Source organism: Ctenopharyngodon idella, chromosome 6, assembly GCF_019924925.1.
Source record: "Ctenopharyngodon idella isolate HZGC_01 chromosome 6, HZGC01, whole genome shotgun sequence".
In the NCBI taxonomy this organism is placed as follows: Eukaryota; Metazoa; Chordata; class Actinopteri; order Cypriniformes; family Xenocyprididae; genus Ctenopharyngodon; species Ctenopharyngodon idella.
Window position 1 is genome coordinate 5,633,457 of NC_067225.1, and position 26,216 is coordinate 5,659,672.

General features: G+C 36.3%; 1 protein-coding gene across 3 annotated transcripts in view; it reads right to left on the minus strand.

Moving 5' to 3' along the window:
* LOC127514293 (protocadherin-9) overlaps positions 1-26,216 on the minus strand; it is a 299,559-nt gene that overhangs the window by 72,119 nt on the left and 201,224 nt on the right. For 2 of the 3 annotated variants that reach the window (XM_051897021.1, XM_051897020.1), the window contains one exon: positions 25,956-26,157. In XM_051897021.1, coding sequence (XP_051752981.1) covers positions 25,956-26,157 — 202 coding nt within the window. The remainder of the gene's footprint in view (positions 1-25,955; positions 26,158-26,216) is intronic. The other variant, XM_051897022.1, reaches the window with a different exon arrangement.

A 26,216-nucleotide genomic window follows, 5' to 3' on the forward strand; every position in this document is an offset into this window, starting at 1 on the left:
ACTAAATATTATTGACAATGTTTTTAGAGAATACCTGATGGCCTCACACAACTCTAAGTTGCCTTAATAGTTAAGTACTGCAATAATAAAATTCCCTCCTCAGCTGAATTGAGTCAAACCTACTGTATTTATCATTCTCAAGTTCAAGAATCTCAAAACTCCCATTGTGAGTTTTTAACTGTATTATAGTGAAAATACAACAGCTCAAGGCCATGCAACTTTTGTTCAGTATTCTTCATTGTATAAAGAGAATGCATGAGCATACATACAATGTACACACATACATACACACGTTGATAAACTCCTACACTTGACACCCACACACACACACTTCTCAGAAGACAAACAAACACACATCAGCATGATGCAGGAGTACTTGCACAGATACACCAAAAAAAAACAAAAAAACACACACATGCACACATCCGTTCAGGGAAAACAAGAGCAGCCGACTGCAAAAGGGCCTTGATACAACCTTGCGAGTTAATTCCAACTTGTGAAATGCTGTCCAATAATTTAATTCCTCTGGGCGCTGCACTAAAGGAGAAATTATTTCCTTTTGTCATCAAGTGCATCTGAAAAGTCGACAATCTACTGGGCTTCACACTTGAGGCATGCATAAGAGCTGCAAACGTTAATGTGAGAAGTGTAATACAAAGTGAACAACATGCATCATATGAGATCCCACCATATATGATGCGTATAATGGCACAAAACGCCTGTATTAAGGAAAATTCAACATTAGTCCTTTAAACAGAAATCAAGGCAGAAATGTTTTAATTATTTATTAGATCTGCGAGGAAGCTGGGAAAATGCTGTTTGTCAGATTAGCAAGAGGACGTCTTCGGAGAACGCTTACACAGCTCTGGAAAAGGAGTTTAACACATCCTTTAAAAAGGCTCTCTACAGTTTGTCAACTGAAATTTCATTTATGCTGCATTTAAGCACATGCACCGGCTTTAAATGTTATTGCCGTGCAGAATCACGACTGGTTAGCCGGGCAGATTAAATTGAATTTTCATCTCAAGCCGCTAGAAGTAGCTGTGCGAAGCATCTTGCAGGTTTGTCAGCGGACTAAAGCCGGTAAAGACGTGACTCAAAGGTTTTTGCACAGAAGTTTTGCACAGTCGATGTCCTCAGGACAGAAATTTAAACGAATGGGTTATCTAACCTCAGCCCAACTGATCTTTAATAATCAAAGATGTGCATGTTAACACCTTAGATGTCAAAAATGGGCAATATTACAATTTACATAAAACTATAGTGTGTGCAATTGCCTTTTAAACCACTGCAATTAAACCACATGTACCAGTTAGGTAGATGGTTCATCAAACTGAACTTGTTTAGGTTATGAAAATTATGGAGAAAAAAAAAAAAAGGTCACTGAGTTTAGAATAACACTGGTTGTTTTTACTACTGTGCCTCGAAGAATATATGTAAATGACCTCACTTATGATTGGCTAACCTATGCAGGCCAACGCTGTTTACACTAGTATCGTCAATGAGGGCAATATACTAATGTGCTCATGGTTGCACACTCCTGTTTAGCAGCTTTTTCAAAAGAGCATTAAAAATTCTGATTTTCATGATATGACCCATTTAATCGCAGATGTGCATGTCAACACCTCGAATGTAAAGGTGCGATATTACCCCATCATACAGATCCCACAGAAGTGATAAAGATATTTAAAAAGTTTATGTGTGTGCGTGTTTGTACCTACTTATTTAACTATATTTTGGCGGCTAGATTTGCACACAAAAGTGAGCTAATCCTCCTGACAAAACCTCCTTTTGGGGACATCCTCAATTGTAAAATCAGTATAAAAAGGTAATATAAAATAATGCATTATATTTTCTAAAGTAATATAATTTCAATTAAAAAGGTAATAAAAATAAGGCAATAATAAGGTACTGTAAATATATATATAATTGTCCACATTTTTAATTAGGCCTATAGTTAGTTCGTAGTATTTAAAGCTGTATACAAAAAGAAGTGTATGGAATGTCTATATTTTGATAGAAAAGTAAGTGTGATTGTGTGTGTGCGTGTGCATTTTTGTGACATATCAGGACACAAATTTGTATAATGACATGGGTATGACATAGGTATTACAAGGAGAGGGTGACTTATGAGGACATTACCTCATGTCCCCATTTTTCAAAAGGCTTATAAATCATACAGAATGAGTTTTTGTGAGAAAGTAAAAACGTGCAGTTTTCTGTGATGGGTAGGTTTAGGTGTAGGGGTAGTGTAGGGCAATAGAAAATACGGCTTGTACAGTATAAAAACCATTATGCCTATGGAACGTCCCCACAATTCACAAAAACAAACGTGTGTGTGTGCGTGTGTGTGAGAGAGAATAGAATAGAAGCTGAAACTGAGGTTTATGTGCTGCTTTAAATTTGAAATCAGTTACACAAACTACTATTTAGTCTGGATAATTTCCTGAACTATGGCCTCTGCACTGCATTAGAGAGCAGAAAATCCAACCTTACAGTCATTGCAAGAATACCTGAACACACACATACACACACACACACACACACACACACAAACACGCACACACATAAAAGTCATTTATGAATATAAAGCATCTGTACACTGAATTTCAAAAACTGCAAATGACATTTAAAGCAGTGGCTGCTGAATTAAATTTCCTCGAGACGGCACAAGCTATAGCTCTCGGCCTTACAGAAGGATTGACGTGTCTGTCTCCACAGATACCAGAGCTACACAACACACCGACTGAGCGGGAGAGAACGTCTGAGCTCAAACCGCTCTCACACCGCAAGGCTTTTACATCTTGTACATGCGTGAGATAGCTGACATTCATCTGATACCTGCTGAATACTGAAGTTTCTTATTATTGGTGTAAAAGTGAGGTTTGTTCTAGTTATCGTTCATAAGAGTTCAGCTGTCACACACTCTGTTTCCATCTGCTCTTGGATCGTTCACACATACTCTTTCATTCTCTCCTTCTCGCTTTCTTTCGCAGCAAATTCAAAATATGTATTTTCTTTTTCTTTTCTTTTTTTCTTTTTTTTTGGTTTGGCTATGTTCTTTATTAAATTGGGTTACATTTATGCATTAATAATATAATATAATATAATTCAAAAGTTTGGGGTAAGTATGGTAGTGTTTTTTGAAAAAAAAAAAACATATCTTATGCTCTCTGAGGCTGCATTAATTTGATTAAAAAAATGTAGTAAATATATCAGTTTAAAATATCTCTTTTCTATTTTAATACACTTTAAAATGTAATTTATTCCTGCGATGCAAAGCTGAATTTCATTACACCAGTCTTCAGTGTCACATGATCCCTCAGAAAAAATGTCTAATATGCTGATTTGCTGCTCAAGAAACATTTTTATCATCAATGTTGAAAACAGTTGCACTGCTGATTATTTTTGTGTAAACATGATGCATTTTTTTCTTTCCCAGAATTCTTTGATGAATAAAAAGTTCAAAAGAAACAGCATTTATTTAAAATATAAACCTTTTGTAACATTATAAGTCTTTACTGACACTTTACTGATCAATTTAATGCATCCTAGCTGAATAAAAGCAATAATTTATTTCATAACCAGAAAACAACACAAAATACAGTCACGTAGCAATTAAATTTCATATATGAAAACATACAGAACCATGGCACATGATAACCATCTGATACCATGACTGCACCATGGTGTGACCACAAAACACTTTGAAATGATACTGTATACGGTATATACAGTATCAAAGTACCATAGAATTATCATGTGATATATCTCTATACTCTGGTTCTGCTTTCATTCTTTAATTTTAAGCATAATAGTTCATTTTAATAGTATTTGATACTGTGTTTATTACAGCACAGTGATGGTATTCTCTCTCTTTTTCTTGTGCTTATTCCTGCTCTTCTCAGCTGTGAGTCGTGGGCTCAGTTTGATTACTTCTCACCTCTTGCTCTCCCCTCTGTCTCCACCTGTCATCCCTCCATCTGTCTCCATCCCTCTGTTCTCACCGCACCCCTCCGCACCTCCAGTTAATGGGCTTTTCCAGGTGCAGCTCACCCCCGCGACGGCCGTGGACCGACCCATCTCCGCCACTAGACTTCACGATTATTTTTACTCTGTTCCTCAAGTGCCATGATGGATTACCCTTATAAAGTGATACCTGCACATTTTTAGCTGTACATCTATCTTTCTAAAGCCACATCCCAAATGCATGTGCCTCTTTGTCATCAAAGTGTCTCACATTTCCCATTATTTTCTGGCATGAAATATTATGTCTTCACAATCAGCCTGACTACACTGCAACAAAATACACATTAAGCAGGACACAGGACTAATAAGACATTACAGCAGTGAGAGATGTGAGACCGGGAACATATGATGAGAAAATCCACTGTCTACACACCAAAGCCTCCTAATGCTGAACATATACGCACACACACGCAGGAGCTGGACATGCTCCAGACACACAAGAGGATGCAATTACCAGGGTGGCAAGAGCTGTGAGCCGTGGAAGAAAAGTGAACCGCAAACCATATGGTAGAGCACACATATACACACTTCCAAACAGACATGGATATAAATACAGCAGCACAAGTATTTGTAAACTTCAGTTGTACTTCAAAATGTCACTGTATTAAATAACAACACATCAAACCAAAGAACAGCTTGACACATTTAGTTAAATATTATTCACAAAGATCATTTATTTCTGGTTAAAAAAGAAAAAGATTTTGCTCCCGAATGTGCTGGCAAAATCAGTAAATGATGAAATGCTGAAAACAGTTGTGCTACTTAATGTTTCTTGAGCAGCAAATCAGCATATTAATGATTTCTGAAGGATCATGTGACACTGAAGACTGAAGTAATGATGCTGAAAATTCAGCTTTGGAATCACAGGAATAAATGTAAATGTGTATTATTACAAATGTGTTGTAATAATAGGCAAAGCAGTTGCTTTCACTCATCCATATATATATTGAGTGGATATTCAGAATAACCCATTTACATGACAGAAAATGAATCAAGGCATTTGCCAACTGATGTCTAGAAACAAAAACATTGGTTTCATTTGATTATTGCAATCAGGTAAACTTGTTTATAGGACCCATAGCTAATCAGAAACAATCATATACTGAGATACTAATCAGAATTATTATTATTATTATTAGTAATAGTAGTAGTAGTAGTAGTAGTAGTATTTTGTAGCTACATGATAACATGGTGACTCAGTGTAGCCTGTCACATAATTTTCCTACTTAAGGGTGAAAATGTGAGGTCTATACGTACATGTACATCTCTCTCTTTGAGCAGTGTGTATGTGTGGATTAAGCCCCATCACACACCTGTGAAGCTGAGATCAGCTTACTGGGGTTAAGGTGAGCCTCTTCTGAAGAGACAGCTAAACTGGCCCACACACGCACACTCTCTCTCTCTCTCTCTCTCTCTCTCAGTGACTTCAACACAGAGTGCTAATGCTAAGATAACCACTTTAAGTTGCCGCCATGAGTGAGAAACCAGAGAAAGAAGAAAGAGAAAAAATGAGGAGTTCGGTGAGTCAGACAAAGCCCAGGGGACGACAGCTTTAACATCACTGTATTTAAAGACACAGCGCTGGCTGTCTGTACTTTTTTTTTTTTTTTTTTTTTTTTTTTTTTGGCAGTTGCACTACTAGCTTAGCTTCTGCTCAATCCCCCTGCCATCATTTTGTCATCTATTTATTGGGGTTGATAATATTTTGGAAATATGGTAAAGTGTCAGTGGTGAAACAGAGACGAGTGAGTTCACAAACAGCTGAATGATCCGGTTAAAATCACCCTGGAAGTGTGAAAAAGACATTTTTACAGGAAGGAAAGAGGTTTTCTCTGAGGCAGGTGTGTAGCATGTTGTGATGTTCTCACCTTCTTGCATCTACAGTACAGAGTACAAGAATGGTTTCTTCCCTCCAGCAATGGTTTTCATCAAAACTGAACAATTCCACTGCAAAACGCTCTTCTATTGCACTCGTTTTGACAATAAAACCCTATTGCTGGCGTTCAACACCTTGAACACACCGCCTAACACTTAAAATATGGGCTCCAATTACACCTGAAAGTTTTATATATAAAGTTGTTTAACCAAAAATATTAATTCTATCATATACTCACCCTCATGCTAATCCAAGTGGATTTGATTCTCTATTTGAAAACTAGTTCCACAAAGAACCTTTTTTTTTTTTTTTTTTTTGCTGTTTTCAAGAACCTAGTAACTAATCATGCTTATCTGAAGAACCTGTAATGCAACATCAAATTATTTTATTATCTCCACAGAAAAACACTGAAAACTCTGAATATCTGGATTATATTCATCCCAGTTTTTTAGGACAAATGCTGTGAATTTGTTTTTGCATTGTGAAATTATTTAAGATTTTGTCACCAAATGATTAATATAGCACAATAGATTGGAATCTTTGAGAAACAACTATTATTATTTTTTATATAATATAATTTATATTTAATTAATTAGTATTCATTTAGAAGTACTACTGTTATGAATACTTACAACTGAAATAACCTTTTTGTTTCTTTGTTTTGAATTAAAAGGTAATGTGTTTATGCAAAATATGTTTTTCTTTTGATTTAAGATAATTATGACCCAAACATTTCCTGACAGTTTTCAAAGAAATATTTTCTGATTAAATTAAAAAGTCAGTTCCATAGTCTGTTCAAGCTGTACTGTCTGCATATTTTCACACAATGCTTGTACATATTGCATTTTATTATTTTTGTCTTGAATAATTGAATAAATTTTTTCACAGTCTTTTCACACTATATCTTTGTGTGTTTATTGTGTATGTTCACTGGCAGCAACTCACAAACTACAATGTATCATCAAGTGCAAACTTGGTGAATAAACTCAATTCTGATTCTGAAAATAAATAAATAATAATAAATAAAGCTTTTGGGTAAAGAAAAGAATAAACCAGTCTGAATTTGTTATCTGTGAGGAAGAGCAGAAGCACTGTAGAGAGCGTCCAAAGATACTGGTAGAGGTAGAGAGATACGAAAACCCTCCCTCCACTGTCTCTGTCGGCATCCTTCTTTCTCTCCGCTCAATGGAGTGTGCATTTTCCACCCCCATTCCTCTGTATCTCATTTTCAAAATTCTCTATCTGCGACAGCATTTGCACACTTCAAAGCAGTTCGGTGCAAGAGCAACAACCTTAACAAGATTCCAGCGACACACGTTTCCCAGTCACAGTCAAACCGTTTCCCTGCGATTACTTTTCTGATACTTACAGTGATTAATTTCCTGTGGTGATTTTCTGATAGCGTGCTTCTTCAACTTCTTTTATGTCCCAGGGCTGAATTTCATTAAACCGATTTCAACTCTTTTTTTTTCTTTTTGTTATTTAAAGGTCAACTAAAAACAGTGCAATTTAAATAATATATTAGTATAACTTGTGAACAGAATCTTTTTATTGTTTGTAAATTCCAATCATGATTTTGGTTACACTATTTCGATGGCCCACTTTAGACATTCTAATAACTATAAGCAACTTTGCAACTACATGTCAACTAAATCTACTCACCCGAACCCAAACACCTAACGGTCTACTAACAGTCTACTAATACTCTAATGAGAGTTAGCTGACATGTAGTAGCAAAGCTACTTATAGTTAGCAGAATGTATAAAGTGGACCATCGACATAAAGTGTAATCAAAATCATGATTGGAATTTACAACCAATAAAAAGATTCTGTTCACAAGTGATACTAATACAAGTAACAGATTTTAGTTGACCTTCATATAACAAAGAAAAAAAAAAAAAAGAAAGTTGAAATTGGTTTAATGAAATTCAGCACTGCACATAAAAGAAGTTGTCTAAAGTGGACCATCGAAATAAAGTGTTAACAAGATTTTTTGTACAGTTTTGGCAAGTGTGAAAATATGATTTGTGTGGTTGTGACTCTTTGCTAAGTGTGAAGTCCAAAACAATGCCCTATATTTAAAAGTGCAAACTTGCACATTACCTTAAACACTTCTAAATCTGTTTAAAATTAAGAGCCGGTTAATGTGCGGATCTAATTAACTTCAACCTTGACCTTGTTACATTGAGAAATCATTATACCTACTAATGCATCAAAATTAATTTAGTAATTTAAATCATGGACTATTTGTCTTTCTAATTTCAAAGGGACTGGAGCTATTACACTTGAAATGAGACACAACATTGAGTTTCTCTCTCTTTTTTTAGCACTGATTGAAGAGAACAGGGTTCCACAGACAGTTTTAATCAGCTTAATTTCATACTCACCGATTGGAGAGGTCTACCTGAGCCCTGCGTTCAGATTATTTGTAATCAAGAGGCTTTGATGGTTGAGAGCTGTTGTTATTATAATTTCATTCCAAAATAATGGGCGAGCTCCTAATCACATCCATAAACTCAAATAAACGCTGATTGTATTTGAGTGGTTTGGGACGCTAATGCAAAGGATGTGGGTTCAGTCCGAGGAAAGCGTTACCCAGGTACTGGATGATCATATCCTATAGAACATTCAGATTTATTACAATTTATGCACATCTTGCTGTTTTCACCCAGTGATTTTCTATGCAATATCTCAAAATGCGCATAAAAGTAGGTGGATGGAAACATAGCTAATGGCAGATCGTTGTGCATTTCACCAAATTGTATTGTTTGTGAATTCATATATAGGCTACTTGATACTGTCGATAATTTGACCTAAAGTCGAGCAGAATAATTGCACAATATTCAATATATTGTTCATATGAGAAAATAATAATATAATATAATATAATATACAATTTTCAAAATGTCAATTGGGCAAACAATTTAAACATTTCCTGATATTCACAAGTTTTAGGTAATTGAGGGAGACCTGAAAAAAAGCATCACTTTTGATAAAGCATCCGCAAGATGACTACTTACAAATTCAAAGAGATATCCTTCAAATTAGTCACTTTAGATCAGTATCAATTTGAATAAAATACAACAGACTGGCGCTATGAGCTTATTTTAAGCACATTGTCTAATACTCTTTCATCCTACTGCATAAATAATAAATCCTTGAATAACAGCGGAAATATCACTTAAATTTCCAGTGGTGCGTTCAAGTCGCTCGCTCAAAGCACAATGAATGTGCTAACAGTTTCATTTTAATATCATATTCAGACAGGGCACTTGGCTGTGCTCGGTAAGTTCGACTCGGTTAGCCACAGTGAGAGCGGATTAGTGCTCTTTCCAGAGAAACCTGGGCTAACATCTGCCACTCTGCCCCCCTGCCAGCTTCTTCCTTATCATACCTCTCAACACTGCACCATGTGCTTACCAACAGGGGGGATGAAATCTACAGGCCTGTTTCATACTGCATAGCAATGAGCCAGGTTTAGACTATATTTAAAACGGCTCATCGAAATAAAGTAAACGGCAGCTGCTCTTACGCAAAGGCCTCACTAAAACTAGGCTTTTACGATAGAGTTTATGTGCTGCTTCTTCATTTAATGTGGAAGCAACAAGCAGACAATAAGAGTCGAGAGATGAGTTAGAGCATTTAGTAGATGCTCCTCCTGACCAGAGTTAGATATAAATTCATGGCGCTCATCATTGTGATCAGCCAGTATAAACCAATGAGGCGTCTATTCTGTGCTGCAATAAAGAGCGCCTTAATGTATGTGGTTAAACGGTAACATGTTGTCATATATCTGTAATATTATCAGTGTATGCTATTAGTGTATGTCCTGCAGTAAAGGCTTCAAAACACCCAAACACACACACACACTTCTTTCAAAGAGCAAACAGCAGAGATGGGGAACCAATAAGAGGGTTCTGACTTTTAAAGGATCCATGTTCTACACTATAATATACAATTTTATATAATATAATATAACACTACAAATGTTTAAGACATCTACATATATCTCTTTAACAAATTTGTTACCATGTGCATATTCACAACTTCTTGTTTTCAATCATTTTAGCGACACTTTACACAACTAAGACTAGATTTGTCAGTTACAAGGCATCCACAGACCCCTGGTTGAGAGACACTGTAAACTACATCTGTACACCAGGGCCGTAACCACCACAGACATGGTTTTGTGGTCCTGTGATCCTGGACCACAAAACCAGTCAAAAGGTTCAATTGAGATTTATACATCATCTGAAAGCTTAATCATCTAAATAAATAATCTTTCCATTGATGTATGGTTTGTTAGGATAGGACAATATTTGGCTGAGATACAACTATTTGAACATCTGGAATCTGAAACATGATCTTTACTTAATATCCTAATAATTTTTGGCATAAAAGAAAAATTGATAATTTTGACCCATACAATGTATTGTTGGCTATTGCATACAAATAAGAGTGAACCATAAGAGTAACAAATAAGAGTATTACCAATGTTTCTTGTTCTTCCACACACACACACTTGATGTGACTTCTCAGCTCATCTCATTGCTCTCTGGAGACCATAATCTATTAAAGGCCTTTATGTCCCAGAGCCCTCAAACGCTAAAGAACCTGAGAGAAAACACGGCTGCCATATTAACCAACATTACACCAGACGTACATTCAAAATCAGGTTAACCATCTGTACAAGGCTCCGAACCACATCGCACATGCGTCCGGGTCGTGCACCATATGTTCTCTATACAGTATTTATGAAACGCAGCAGTTGGTTAGAGGTTCAATACTCATGTGGATGTGCAAGTCACCCGTGTGTCAAATGGAAGATCCCACAGCAACATCATGGCCACTATATGCGCAATTAATGTTTCAGCAGTATCCACCTTATTTTTCAACGTGGAAGTAAGGTGTTTTCTGTGAATTTGTGAGACTTCCGCTACAGGGAAATAACAAGAAGAATATCAAAGTTCAATAAACTGTAAAACTGTTTGCACTACAAACTAGTGTGTTTATAATTAAGACAATACATTAAAATAGTTTAAATATAGTGGCTTCTTAATCAAATTAACCAGCACAGCTTTCTTGATCAATCCAGTTTCACCACAAAAGCCATGTTGGTCAACCAACTTCGAGTTTTGATGGTTAAATGCATGGTTAATCAACCAATTGACCACCAAAACAGAACAAACCAGTAAAAATCCTGCTAAAAAATCCACCTTAAAACCAGTGGTTTTCTGATCTTGGCTGGTCACAGAGTCGGCTTCTACTGGTCTGGCTGGTCTCGTATGATTTTTTTTAGAGAAGTTTCAGTTCAAGTCAGTTGATCAGAATGGGAGACTAGCTGGAAAACCAGCTATATCAACTTAACCCCTTTAAATACAAAGATCGCAGACATTGTTGTTCAACATTCACAGCACGTTAAAACATCACACTCTTACTTGATCTGGATAAACTGAGTATCATTAGAATAATTTAAGACTCCAACTTCGATATCTGACTAATGTTTATGATAAAACTAGGTAGCAGTAACATTAATTTCTTAATTTATGTCTAGAGTGCAAAATAATCAATCTTTAATTTTTTATAGAATAAAAACACATAATTTATAGAAAAAACACATACATTTATTCATTCATTCAGATCATCTCCGGTTTATTTGTGTTCACGTACATGCACTAGACAGCGTCTGTTAGGGCTTAATCCAAATGTGGGCATATTTGGAGAAATATTGATTTATTCTCACATGTTTGCAAAATATTTCGTCATACAGAATATAATTTCTATTAATTTCCCACTGAATTATGCAACCTGAAGAGCTGAAAGAGCATACACAGCGCACTTTGTCTTTCATCTTCCTGATTTGCGTCAGTTATGACTCATCGAGCGCTCATTCGCCCTACAGCTGTCAATCATAATACATGACCATAATTCCTGCCAAATGGGTGTTTACAGGGCAATAAACTAAAAACTCACCTGATATGGTATTACAAAATGCTTAAACAAAATTCATAGTTTTAGAGTTATCATGCTCAGATTTGAAATGAAGCATGACCACACTTGTGGCTTCATTTTAACTGTGGTTATAAGTTGCTATTTCACATTCACATAATATTTTTATACATTTTATTTTTGTTTTTATGCTTGAGCTTATATATCTCCATATTAATAACAGTCTGAGTAATTCTGAGTCTTGAACTGTAAACTCTCAAGTGTTGGCTTTCTAAATATATGTTGGTTATGTGTCTATTCAGAATGGCTTATCAGCAGCAACCTTTTTATTTTGGGTATGTCATTTATGCACCACTTGCCAAAATGGGGGGTGTGCAGTGAGGGGTTAACCACGTCAAGAGTTCAGTTAAACCTGTTTAAACCAGGTAAAACCATCAGGCTGGTTTAAGCTACTTTTTTTTTTCCAGCAGGTAACCATTATATGAATTTGTGCTGGTCTTAAAGTAGTCTTTATGTCAAGATATGAAGCTTTTAAGTAAATGATCAGTGGCACCATATTGTTCATTCTAATGTGTTAGGAGCAGGCCTGTAGACTAAAGAATATTTTTATCCTTCCCATGGTATGCAACAGAAATTCAAGTTTTCCCTATGCTATTTGTTTAGCAGCCCAAAGTCATCCATTCACCAACAGTAATCAGCCATTAAGAGTGAATCTCAAGTGTGCAGTTCATATTACTAAATGGATCTGAATGCCACTGGCAGGACATCCCTCTACTAATTCAATAAACAATGGGCTATTGTTGAGATGGACTGTCAACATAATGCCTTCAAATGGGGCTTTTGTGCTGCTTGTGACCGGTGGCAGATGGGCAGAATATGATGGCAGAACCTGTCCTGTCGAGTGGGCAGCAGTGGCAGGCACTGAGCCTGAGGGGCCAGTCAAACGGCAGGAAGGGGCCAACATCCTACAGGAGCCCTTGGACATGAGGGCCAAGTGCTTCATTCTGTTCCTGGAAGGACAATTTAATGTTTCAGGGTCATTTTTCATTTATTATCCCTGTCCGCTACTGCCAGATGTGCATAGGGAAGTTCAAAACATATCCGGATATTTAATCGTTAGACACCTTTAAGCCTGAACACTTTAAGACCAAGTAGAGACCTTTGCCAACTAGTAGTGGCAGAATATTATGCAGGAAGATGTTCCCTTTGAGAAAGAAATTAATTTACTACTACACTGTAAAAAAGAATTGTTGGTTTAACTTAAAGTAAGTTAGCTGGTTGCCTAGTTTATTGAAATCAAATATTTGAGTTAATACAATGAAGGCGAGTGATTTAATCAACAGAAACTCAAAATATTATGTTATCTGAACCAAATTAATTATCTAAGTTGATTTGATAAAAGAAAAAATGTGGTAACAAATCATGAAAATAATTTTTTACAGTGTACCTTTGTAACATGAAACAGATGAGTTTCATATGTACAGGATGATGACAGATTAGCTAAAGAGTTATAAACAAAATTTTGCAGAATATACGAAATCCATCTGATAAATTCTTTATATTTTTGAGTAAAATGCAATGGAAAATACAAAATTAAATATTCTATGAAAATATTCTATGAAAAATGATAAATATTCAATGTAAGCATTGAAAATGTTTAATAATGACAGACAAGTCAAATAACAGAGGTACAAAAAAAAACAAAAAAAAATAGTACATTTTATAATTCTATGAATCTATGAATGTATAGCGCTCAGTAAGATTTTTTTGGAACAAATTCATTCTTTCTTTCAGCAGGGATGCATTAAATTAATTAACAGTTACAGTAAAGACCATTACTATGTTATAAAAGATTCTGTTAAATAAACTCTGATCTTTCTAACTTTCTATTAATCAAAAATCATGAAAAAATAAGGGTGTCCACAAAAATGTTAAGCAGCACAACTGTTTTCAACATTGAAAATCATAAGAAATACTGGAATGATTCCTGAAGGATTATGTGACACTGAAGACTGGAACAAGGATGCTGAATGAAGATTCCAAATACGTTAAAATTGAAATATGCATTTTTAAATATGTTAAAACATAAAACAGTTATTTTAAATTGTAATAATATTTCACAAAATTAGTGTTTTTACTCTGTTTTGATCAAATAAATGCAGCCTTTTGAATGGTTTGTGCGATCATGAACTGAAGACTGAAGAACAGTTTGTATGAGTTAAGAGTCAACAGAGCGTTTTTACAGTCATAAGTCACTGACGCACTGCGCATCCAGATGAATGTTACATGTTGGTATGTGTGTGTGTCGATCCAGTGAGCCATACCACGTTCCGAAGCATGGCGAGGGAATTACCCATCTTCTCAAACTCATCAATGATGGATGGTAAAAGTGCTTCCGTTTTCATGCTAGAAAACATAACAATCTCTCCTCTCCGCATTTAGCATCAACACCCTTGGCCCCCCGTGCGTTCGGTCCGACATCCCGCCATCAGAAAGAACCATTGGCTCGGTATGAACACACACACTCACAGGTACAAACCGACCAGTTCATGGCCCAAAGTCATCACACCCTGACAGCCTATGCCTTTCACCTGCACGCTTCCTGCTCCAGCATCAGTAAACATCTTCCCTTGTTACTCTTTGACGCTCCCACTAAATGCTTTGAATCAAGTGTTAAAAGGGTTGAAAACAGCTCGCCGACACTTTATTCACTGCAGAGATGGAAGATTTAAATATAAATGAATGCACAGTCTTTCAAAGCCGCAGCAGACGCCTAACACCTTGCTTTGGTGGGTATTAGAGAAAAACGCACTCTGAACCGCGACTTTCACATACAGCGTAGAGGCTGTTACTCTGCTCGAAAAATGACACTGCAACAGCATGATTCCCCATAAGAGCTTAAATCATCTCGCACTCTCCCGCACACGCCCACACGCACACAATCACACTTCTGCCTTTGTTTGTTTTCTTTGCAAGCTTGTATGAAATGTTGACAAGGCAGAAGTGCTTGTACACCTTTCGTTTTACAAACGGTATCAAGGCTGAGACGCTTCACATCTGGACCGCCGATCAGATGTGGTTAGCACATGTGGGCCGAAACAAACATGAGTTAGTATAGTTTGTGAAATGAGTACGTCCAAAAGTCTGTTTGATTTGTAGGTGTGGGTGGATGCATGCGGTTTTCCAGTTTCTCCCATGCACCTTACTCTGCTTAACAGCAACAAAATGTGTCTCCATTACTTAAATAAATAAATCAGTGAATTGATCATGAAAATACTTGCTTTGAGCAGTGGCGACTCCACCTGCTCTTTATTTCACGCTTACCTCTCATTTACAGTGAATTGTGACCTTGCGAGTAACTTTTTCAGAGCAGTTCCCTTTGCTTTACTTCACCGCCTCCACTCACTTCAGCTGCTATCTGTCTGAATCATGAACACGCTCATGAAATCTTTACCTGCTAGAAGCCAAAATGTGGGAGGGATGATAATAGCATCATACAGATCAGATCAAGTTCATAAACTCGTCAAATAAAATGCTCTCCCACACCTGGTAAACATCCACTAACATACAGCACAGTGCTAGTTTACTACAGTAGGTTTCTTAAAGAATTTAAATAATTTTAAGTCAACTCCATATTTCCCCCATGTTAAAATGCCCAACTTTACAGCAGAAAAAAATATGTTTACAGCCTGGTACAATGATTTGATTTGGTCTATACAGCTATATAACTGTGAGGGGGGAATTTTTTTTACAACTCATCCATTTAAATTATATTATGCCTTAAAGTTCTGCATAATTTTGGGGGCGTGGCCACTTGAGTGACAGGTGGATTGCCACTGCTGTCACTAGCCGTTTGTCTGCTGTCTGTTAGCCGTCACGTTACCTCAGCTAATTCCAGCCACTGAACTTTGCATCTCTGTGTACGTGTGTGTATATGTGCACACATGCGGAAGACAAACAGAAAACATGTTGTTGGATCATCGTGGCATTGGCTAAAAGTTTTGTCCATCAGATTTACTACAAAGACATTGGCTGGAGAATATGCCTCTCAAGACACCACAAAATCCGACAGCACTGCTTGGATATTATAACTAAAACTGCTGCACTATTTCGAAAAATATACTTTGGATGCGGGCTCATTTGTTTGTGAGAGTCTAATATATACGATCGTAAACAGTTTTACAACATAAACAGTGCTCAGGTTGCATAATTTCTTGAAGAACGATGATGGAGAGCAGATCGTTCAGAAGAAATATGATGCAAACAATGGACAATATATCAATGTTTCATGGATTTAACGCTTTTGTGGACAAAAAGTGCTGTTGGATGTTTTTCAATGGATGCTTATCATGGACATTTTACCCAAGTGTGACGGATTGAATTCATCTCGTGATCGCTATTTCATTACAAAGGTATGATGTCCCGTTTTGATTTTGCGTGTTGTCATTTGCATACTGACACAAATTACACCGTAGATTGACAGTAAACCATAAGAACTTTCAAATGATGAATAATTTGTTATCTTTATTAATATTTTAGATAGTGTCTAAGATAGATAGATAGCTCCTTAGCCTGAGCTAACTTGATCACGTCAAGCTAGGTGGGTGTGGTTTCAGCAACCAGGCACTTCAGCTCCACTCACATCCCGCCTCTTTGCCCATTTTCTGTTATCCGGCAATGCTGTGCTGCCAACATGGCGTCAGCCGGTTCCGCCCACTTTGGGCTTCAAAAATGCTCTTCAGAAACCTACGGGTGACGTCATGGATACTACCTCCATATATTTTTTTTACAGTCTATGGTTGAAATTCACAGTTATGGGCGTGGCATTGCCGAAACACGCTCAAAGCGGTTGACCAATCACAACACACTGGTCCAGCCGACCAATCAGAGCACAAACTTGTGTGGTTGGAACGACAGCTCTCGAGCTGTGGTTAGAAGTGTAATTTCTTGATTTTATGACGTGGATTTAATAAATTGTTATCTTGAGCAAAATAAGCAAGCTGACATTAAGTACTGTACATATACGTGTATTTCAAGTATATACAAATGTCATTTACATATTTTAGTTCTTCAAGTGATTTTAAGCACCGTTTTTGAAGAGTGCGCGTGTGCGTATGTGCTCTAGTACGCAAGAACGAGCCTATGATTGAATCTGGAAATAAAGCAAAATAACAGAAAAATGAGAATTAGTCCTCAGATGCTATTTTCGTAATTTATAGCAAACAATCTAGCATTAATTTGATCTCAAATGGATTCATTTAAAGAAGTTATTACTCCACCACCTGCGTAACATCATTCACCAATGTGGCTGAACGACAGGTTTGCGACAATACGGTTTCGTGTCATGACTAGCTAGTTGATTTGTTCAACGATGCATCGTACTATCGTAGTGAAGCATCAAGTTACATTGTTGTATGGGAAACACACCCCAGAGCATTATTGTCAGAGTGGGAGGAGAGGTGCTACAATACTTTAAAATATATGAAAAATAATGTGTTTTTAAACAAGCATGAAAACCTAGTAGACCCCAAAAACAAAATCAAGTCTTTGAAAAGGGGCATAATAGGTCCCCTTTAAATCTTAACTACATTAATGTGCTTTACTAAAGCAGCTTTTTAAGCCTCATTTTCTCAAAGCATCATTAACAAATCAAACTGAAATAATCATCAAGGCAAAAGCAGTTGATTGAATCTGATTTTCTTCATGTAATCAGACCCTGTTGACACAACGTGAACAGAAGCTCTGGCTGCAGTTCCTGATAGTTTGTGCGGCAGTGGCACTTCCACACTGTAGGTGGGATTGCAATGAAATCTTTTAATTACACAATTAATTATGAACTTGGTAATTAGATTAATTAGTTAATTGCATAAAAGGGCCCTTCCCCTTGCCGTGGTACTGCATAAAATTAAAGTTAAGATCTTGGATGCTGCCAGCAATCCTGAAGGAAAAAAAAAAAAAAAAAAAAAAAAAAAAAAGGAAATGCATGAGAAAAATAAATTTGTTGGTAAATACATGCATATATACACCATAAACAAATACAACTACTGCGAGGCAGGGGGTCCATTTGACAACAACAAACTGTGAATACTTTGAAAACTACATTACAAAGGCTACAGAAGTGATATTTAACATTTCTATGAATATGTGTTACACAATATCTATAATATTCAGTTAATGTCCAGCTAATTGTGCATTATCATCCCACCCCAACCTGATTACTTAACAAATACATAACTTAATTTGAGTTGAAATCACTGTATTATGTGAGAAGAAAAAGACTGATATGAGAGCTTTTAAACAAATTATTATATCAAAAATATTTGACCCTGAAGGCTATGTTTGATGCATGTTGGAGTCTCAGACGGGGTGAGTGTTATTCAACATGAATAATACTTTACTATACTACAATACTCTACCACACCCACCATTCTCTTTTTGCCACATTAAACTGAAATTCATCTGTCAAACAGTCATAATCTCTCTCCTTCCTGCGATCACTCATTCATCTCACTCCTGGCCCGCTGTCAGCGCTACCAGTCATGCACAGCAAACATGGCATCCTGCCAATGTGGGATAATTAATTTCAGTAGATTCACAAAGGCAAATGATTGACAGAGTCGTATTTGCCTTGAATCCTCATTACCCCACGAATGCGCCTTCTTTCCTGGCCACCTCCCCTCTTCCCATCCTCCTTGATATTCATGGGTTCTTCATCTTTTCCGCACTCCTCTTCGAGTACAGTGCCGCCTGTCGCTGTGTGAATATTCTGCCACAGAGGCAGTGTGAACACACTTAGCTTCCATGACTCAGTGCTTTGATTCTTATTGAATTATTTAGGTATTGTTATTGATTCTGTTTAGGGAAAGATGGAGACCCAGTATAACAGCTGCTCTTAACGCAACACTGTACCAGTGTTGTCTATTGTACTAAAATATCAATATCATGTCCATAAATTCAAACATCGAAAATATTAATATGTGCCACCAATCGGTTAAAGAATAAAATTAATGTCATGACATGCTATGCAATTGATTAAATGAATCAGAACCATGTATCAATAGAAACCCCCCAAAATAATTTAAGAAATTATTGTAATAACACAAAAAATGTAATGTAGACATAAATAATAATAATAATAATAATAATAATAATAATAATTATTATTATTATTACAATTATTAATAATAATTTTGTATTAAACATTATTATTATTGCTATTATTATTATTATTATTATTATTATTATTATTAAACTGTGCATGAACCTAACAATATCGGCAAAGTTCAGTTTTGTACATTCATAAAAAAAAATAGAATTTTGATTTACCAGCCTAGCATATGCAATAATAAAATAAAATAAAATAAAATAAACAAACAAAAAAACAAAATAAAATAAAAAGAAAATGTATTTATTTTGCTATCTAAACTAGTTATTTTAAAATGTATTATTATCATTATTATTAATATTATTATTATTCATATTAATATTAGTATTACTACTGCTACTACTACTGCTACTATTATTATTATTATTATTATTAACTGCATAAGCTGGAAAATATATGTAAAAAAGTTTTGTACATTCATAAAAAAAAACAAAAGTTTGATTTATCTGCCTAGCATATGCAATAAAATAAAATAAAATAAATAAATAAAATAAAATAAAATAAAATAAAATAAAATAAAATAAAATAAAATAAAACAAAAAATAAAATAAAATAAAATAAAATAAAATAAATAAAATAAAGCATTTATTTTGGCATTTAAACTATCCACAATTATATATACTAATATACTTTTCTACTAAAAACAGCTAACTAAAAGTCTGTCACAGGAGAACATATTCACCCACATTATTCCGTCCATCTGTGACTGTGACATCAGATCTGTTTGTTCTACTTTTATCTATCGTTGTATAATTTAACTATCCTTTGTGTTTTATCACCCCGTTTCAGGCCAGGGTTTCCACCAAAGCTTGTCTTTATATGGCCTGCTGCTGTGACGTCTGAGGATGGCGGCTCACGAACAGCAGTTCCATCCTGTAGCCTTCAAAAACTCGTTTGCAAAACACAGCACATCTTTCCGTTAGACTCCACCATTAAGTTCACTGCGAACGGAAGCTGTGCTCTTGAATAATATGAGTGGATTTTCGCTCTCATGGGGTCTTGTAGCACACAAACCATATATGTTTTATTTAAAGGCACTTTATAAAACCAAACTCTCAAGAACAGGAGCAAAACTAAAAGCAAAGAATGAAGTGGTACGACTCACAATCCATTTATTCTAGCAAACGAACCCGCTAGAAGAAAAGTTCGCTTTGGATGTGTTTTTAACCAATTCCAATGCAACAAATAGCATAATGCATGCCAGAAATCAAGGACAAAGAAGTGATTTGTGGTTTAACATTTAAAGATACTGTAAGGGTTTAATTAATGGGTTTTTCAAGGTTTTCTGCTACATGTGCTTCACTAAAGATACCGATCGTTTACGCAGGAACCCCCTCAAAGAGAATACCGCTTCAGGCGATTTAATCTTTAATGATCTGAACTGAACTATAAACCCAAGGCATCGAATCATGCATCAATAAATAAACAGCTATGGGTTATTGTATGTGTGTTTGGTGTATTTAAATAGTCACCACCATCTCAACCACCAGAGTTATTAGATTACAAATTAAACTGTACATTTGCAGTGCAGCAACCTGCAGAATGAATGTGGATAATTATTCCAGGGGACGTTGAAATTGCAAAGCATTTAAAACGTTTTTGCAAATGCCCGTTAGATTAGAATTAGCCTTTCGAGCTTTTAAACTACACATATAAAGTCATGTCAAAAAATGTTGTGCACACTTGCGTCTTGATAAACACGTTATTTTTTAAATGTCAGAATGAAGTAGTGGCGCATGAAACACTGACCTACAATTAGCACCCGCTAGCTTAATACCTTTTGATTGAAAGCATAAAAATAATTAGTCAATCTGCATAATTGCTAATTAGATACTAATGCATATGTACTTGCAATTAACAACAGCTGCACGGAATAAAGGTAGAATAAATTCGCCTCTGAATGCCAAAGGAAGTATAAGCCACATACTTGGCTCACAAACACAACTGCTGCGGCTTGTACATTAGCAGCTACAAATTTCTTTAAAAAAGGTTTTTTTTTTTTTTTTCAAACCCTCGAATTGTAGAGCTTAACAGTATCCCGTAATTATCATCTCAGAGGGTTGCTTTTGTTCAAATGATTTTTTTGTGGTGAAGGAAATCAGCTTTCTGAAGCCTACACATGTCGGGATCTCCCGCCGAGTCCAAATGGAACCCACTCAGATACATGTTTCCCTGTGTTCTTAAGTTGTTGCCAGGAATTGACGTTGACAGTCCTGTCAACAGCATTCAAAAACCCAAAGCTTGTGGTTCTATGTGACGACTGCAAGAGGTAACAAACAACTTTAATGCTCGAGCAGGGGTAAGCACCGAAGAAAGGAAATAAAAGAAATGCTCGCAACTTCTGAGATTAATTCAATCTGCACAACAACCTGAAACCCTCAGTTCCCCTGTGGTTGGTACAGATCATCAGAAGTTGACAAATTAATCCTCACAGCCAGTTTTTACAGAAGACTGCTTCCTGAACTCACAGAGCATGCAGGCATAGAGAGATTTGTGCACGGCACACAATGGCTCCACATACTAGAAATCACCGTTCCATGGCATCTGAGCGCAGACGACCCACAGAGGCGTCTGTTTTCACTGCTATTGTTAACTGTGCTTCAGAAAAAGCATTGTGTGACATTTATGGATTTAGGTGGATGTAAAGCTCAAGTTTTCACATAATCTGTGACCTTGAAAAAGGCTGTATATATTATTGTATGGCTCTCAGGAATACTGGATTCTGATTGGTTAATTGCAGCATTCTGTGGTCTCACATTAATGACTCTAAATTGTACAATTGATAGATTTCAATGGAAGCTTGTTTCCGGCACTACATAATAAAAAAATTAAAGGTAATTGCAACTTTTTTTAATCTCACAATTGTGACTTTTCCTTGCAATTGCGTGTTTAAATTTCGCAATTCTGACTTATTTTCTCGCAATTGAAAGTTTATCACGCAATTCTGACCTTATATCTCGCAATTCTGACTTTATAACATGCAACTGCGAGTTATAAAGTCAGAATTGTGAGATATAAACTCGCAATTCTGAGAAAAGCGTCAGTCTTTTTCCCCCTCATAATTGGACATTATAACATGCAACTGCAAGTTATAAAGTCAGAATTGTGCAATATTAACTCGCAATTCCGAGAAAAAAAGGCAGAATTAAGTTTATATCTTGCAATTCTGACTTTATAAGACGCAATTGCGACTTTATATCACAGAATTCTGACATATCAGGCAAATCTGAGTTTACAACTCTCAATTCTGACTTTAAATCACTCAATTCTGACTTCATAACTCATAATTATGAGTTTATATCTCGCAATTCTGAGGAAAAAAAAGCCAGAATTGTGAGATAAAAAGACACAATTAGCTTTTATTTTTTTTAAAGTCTTTTATGCTCACAAAAGCTTCATTTATTTCTATCAAAAATACAGTAAAAAAAGTAATATTGTGAAATATTATTACAACTGTTTTCTTTTAATATATTTTAAAATGTAATCTATTTCTTGTGATGCAAAGCTGAATTTTCAGTATCACTACTCCAGTCTTCAGTGCCACATGATCCTTCAGAAATCATTCTTATATGCTGATTTGCTGCTGAAGAAACATCTTATTATTATCAATGTTGAAAACAGTTGAAAACATTTCAAAGAGAAGCCAGTTCTCAAGTTGAGTGAAATAAACTTTTCTGCCGCACTGCAGGGCTCTCACAGTCTGTGCAGCAGGAGTCTAGATAAACTTTTTGATATGCTCAATTAATGAAACTGCTGTGTGTATGAACATCTTCTCTGACTTTATCAATGCACACCAATCCATACTGAGGCCAATGGACAAGGCTTGATATTACAGTCCTCTTTCATTTAAGACTGATGCAAGCAGTCTTCATTCGCTCAGGGTTCATCTGTGATCCAGAAAGTAGTTGTCCATCTTTCAGTCAGTTTGTCTGATTACTAATCTTTAAATTTTGACTTTCCATAAATTTACACCTATGCATTGAAATCTTTAAATTTGTTTTGAAAGTTGCCAAAGTTCGAGTTGCAAATGTAGAGTTTTATATTCCCGTTCTACTGAAATCACTGTGACGTAAAAGAAACTCAGTTGGATTTGTTCATCTCATCTCTTACTGACCTCTAATTGATGTTGCCATCCGAGCCTGGTGATGCTCCCAATATAGCCCCTGTGTGTGTCCAATATTTGATTATGCGCCGGTCTCCATGGCACCACGGCCATTTGTGTGCTAATTAATTACCAGGCTTAAGAGCTTGTAGATAATTGGTGTGTACACCACCATCAATTCCATTAAAAAGAGCAATTATCACCTACCTTATGCAAATGATTGTTTCTGAGCTCCCCCCCCCCTCTCTCCTCAAATTAAAAGGAGACACTTGAGTCTTGCCACTCTGCACTAGATCACACTTTCCATATCATATTAATAGCAAGAAAAGACGTGGAGTCTCACAGATACATGCATGTCGTTAATAATGGATCTTTAGAGACCAATAAAAGGTGCATGAAAAAATCTGAAAATATCCTGCTGCCAAAAAAAAAAAAAACTGTCCAAACTCTTCATATAGTGCACACTACAAAAACTTGTTAAAATGTTCAAATGAATCGTAAGGCGCAAACACGCACGTGTTAACTGTCTCTGACCTTGGGCGACACAGGTGCTTCAGCAGATCTATGGCTCTCTGTGATGGGAAAAGTAGGTCATGGAGTGCTATCGCTGGAAATATAAAAACTGAACATCTTTGCCGCATGAGACCCCAACAGGGAAATCATCGCTAAATAAATCAAGTACGTGCTGAGACCAATAGAGCTACACTCTCTCATCCCAGAGAGACATGACTGACCATTAGCGTATAAATACACATACTTCCATCACGGCTCTTTTCACGCAGGAAGTGACCTCAAACCCTACGGTGACATATTAAGGACAAAGACATATAAATCAAATGTTTTCTTTTGACCGACCTTTCCTATTTTTCCTCAAGGTGAGAATGAAGGTTCTTGTGGTTCATAATGCTTAGATGAGCAGTGCTACAAACAGTATTTTCCCTTCAATTCAACTTTCTTGACCTGGACATGTGAGATTCACCAATTTATACCATCTATAAAATAGCATCTACTACTGGTAGAATAATACAAATCAGACTAGTTTTGCCATCTAAACATTTGCCATCTAAAAGTCCTAATCAGACACAAGAAGTGGCAAGACATCTTGTCACTTGCTTTCTATTTCCTGCCTCCATCTACATTGAATCCCACTGATCAACATACATTAAAGGCACGATATGTAAGATTATTGGATTAAAATATCCAAAAACCACTAGAACAATGTTATATATTGTGTTGACTTGTGTACTTCTATTATCCCAAATGTTTCCAATAATGTTTAAATCCAGAGAAATAAGCAATTTTCGTCGCCTATCAATGACATCATACTCGCGTTATCCTTGATTTTCGTTTTTATTTTGTAGAAACCATTAAACACTAAAGACGATTTAAAGGGTTAGTTCACCCAAAAATGAAAATAATGTCATTTATTACTCACCCTCATGTCGTTCTACAGCCGTAAGACCTTCGTTCAACTTCCAAACACAAATTACGATATTGTTAATGAAATCCGATGGCTCATTGAGGCCCTCTATTGAGAGCAAAACCATTCAAACTCTCAAGGTCCATAAAGGTACTAAATACATATTTAAAAATGTGAGTTCATGTGAGTTCTATATGGGCCGATTTCAAAACATTGCTTCAGAGCTTTACAAATCAAATAAGTGAATCGGAGCATCAAAGTCATGTGATTTCAGCAGTTTAGCTGTTTGACAGGAGATCTGAATCACTAATTCGAAACAAAAGATTCATAAAGCTCAGAAGCTTCATGAAGCAGTGTTTTGAAATCGGCTCATATAGATATTGTTGAAAAGTCGAATTTTGTTTTTTTGACGCACAAAAAGTATTCTTGTCGCTTTATAATATTAAGATAGAACCACTGAATTCACATGAACTGTTTCAAATATGTTTTTCTTGGTGAACTAACCCTTTAATAATTTATGTGTTTTATTAGACATGTGAGCAACTGTTTGGATACAATCATCAACAGAAAACATCACTGCGTTACCCCACAAACACTTGACCGGAAGAAGCGGAAGCGGCGACTGTGGCATAATAAAAGTTCCGCTGCTCTCGAGCCATGTGTCGCGCTCGTCTCTCATTAGAAATTTAGCGGCCTAATTTCTGCTCGCACATCAGTCGGTCCTGCTCTGCTTCATACTACAGTAACATAATCTCATAATCTCATCCATGAACATGATTTCTGCCCGAGTCCCATCCCGATTCTTTTCCACCGGCTGTAGACAACACCTCCCATGATTCCGCAAAATCAAGGCGTCATCAAGCTACGCCTTAGTTTTGAAAAAGCGACTTCTAGCTGCGAGAATTTACATATTGTGCCTTTTAAACAACAAATTTATTTTTTATATCTTTCACTATGCACAGTATCAGAGTTCAGTGTGAACAGAAAAAATGTGTAAAGCAAAACAGTAAAATAATCTTTACTGAGAAGAGCATATTTACAGCATTACATATTACTTCTGAATCTCTTAATGTGCATGCTGCATTTCTGCACAAATATGCATAATTATGCAATTTTGCCTCTACCCATCTCTTATTTATTACAGCTATTTTCACTGCAAACTTCATTCAGTATATCATGAGAGCACTATTTACATTGAGAACAGTTATTGCAGAACATTAAATTGTTGTACATATTGAGTGGGAAGGCGTATAATAAAAACTATCATCTGTGTTATTCATCTTCCTTTCTGGCTAAGCTCCTCCTGCTGGGTTCAGTTAAGTTCAGAGCATAGACAACGAGAGAAGAGGAACGAGGAGTGTAACTACAGACAGATTCAAAGATTTGCCCTGGAAACATCTTTCAACACACTCACCAGAGTTGGGGTCCGAGTTGCCGTCTGCTTCAGTCCTCTTGTCCGGAGAGGCCTGCTCATAGAAGTCATCCTGCGCCTGCACCAGAGGGAGAGGGTGTGAGAGGAGTGGCCCACTGCCCACGGGCTCATGGTCCCCCAGCCCACTGTCACTGCAGCTTTCCTGAGACCCATCCGGCAGGTGAAACGTGACGCGCCGCTGCGACTATAAGACCAGAGAGCAGAGAGACAGAGCCACATGTTAATGCTTGTCTCCTTGTTTCC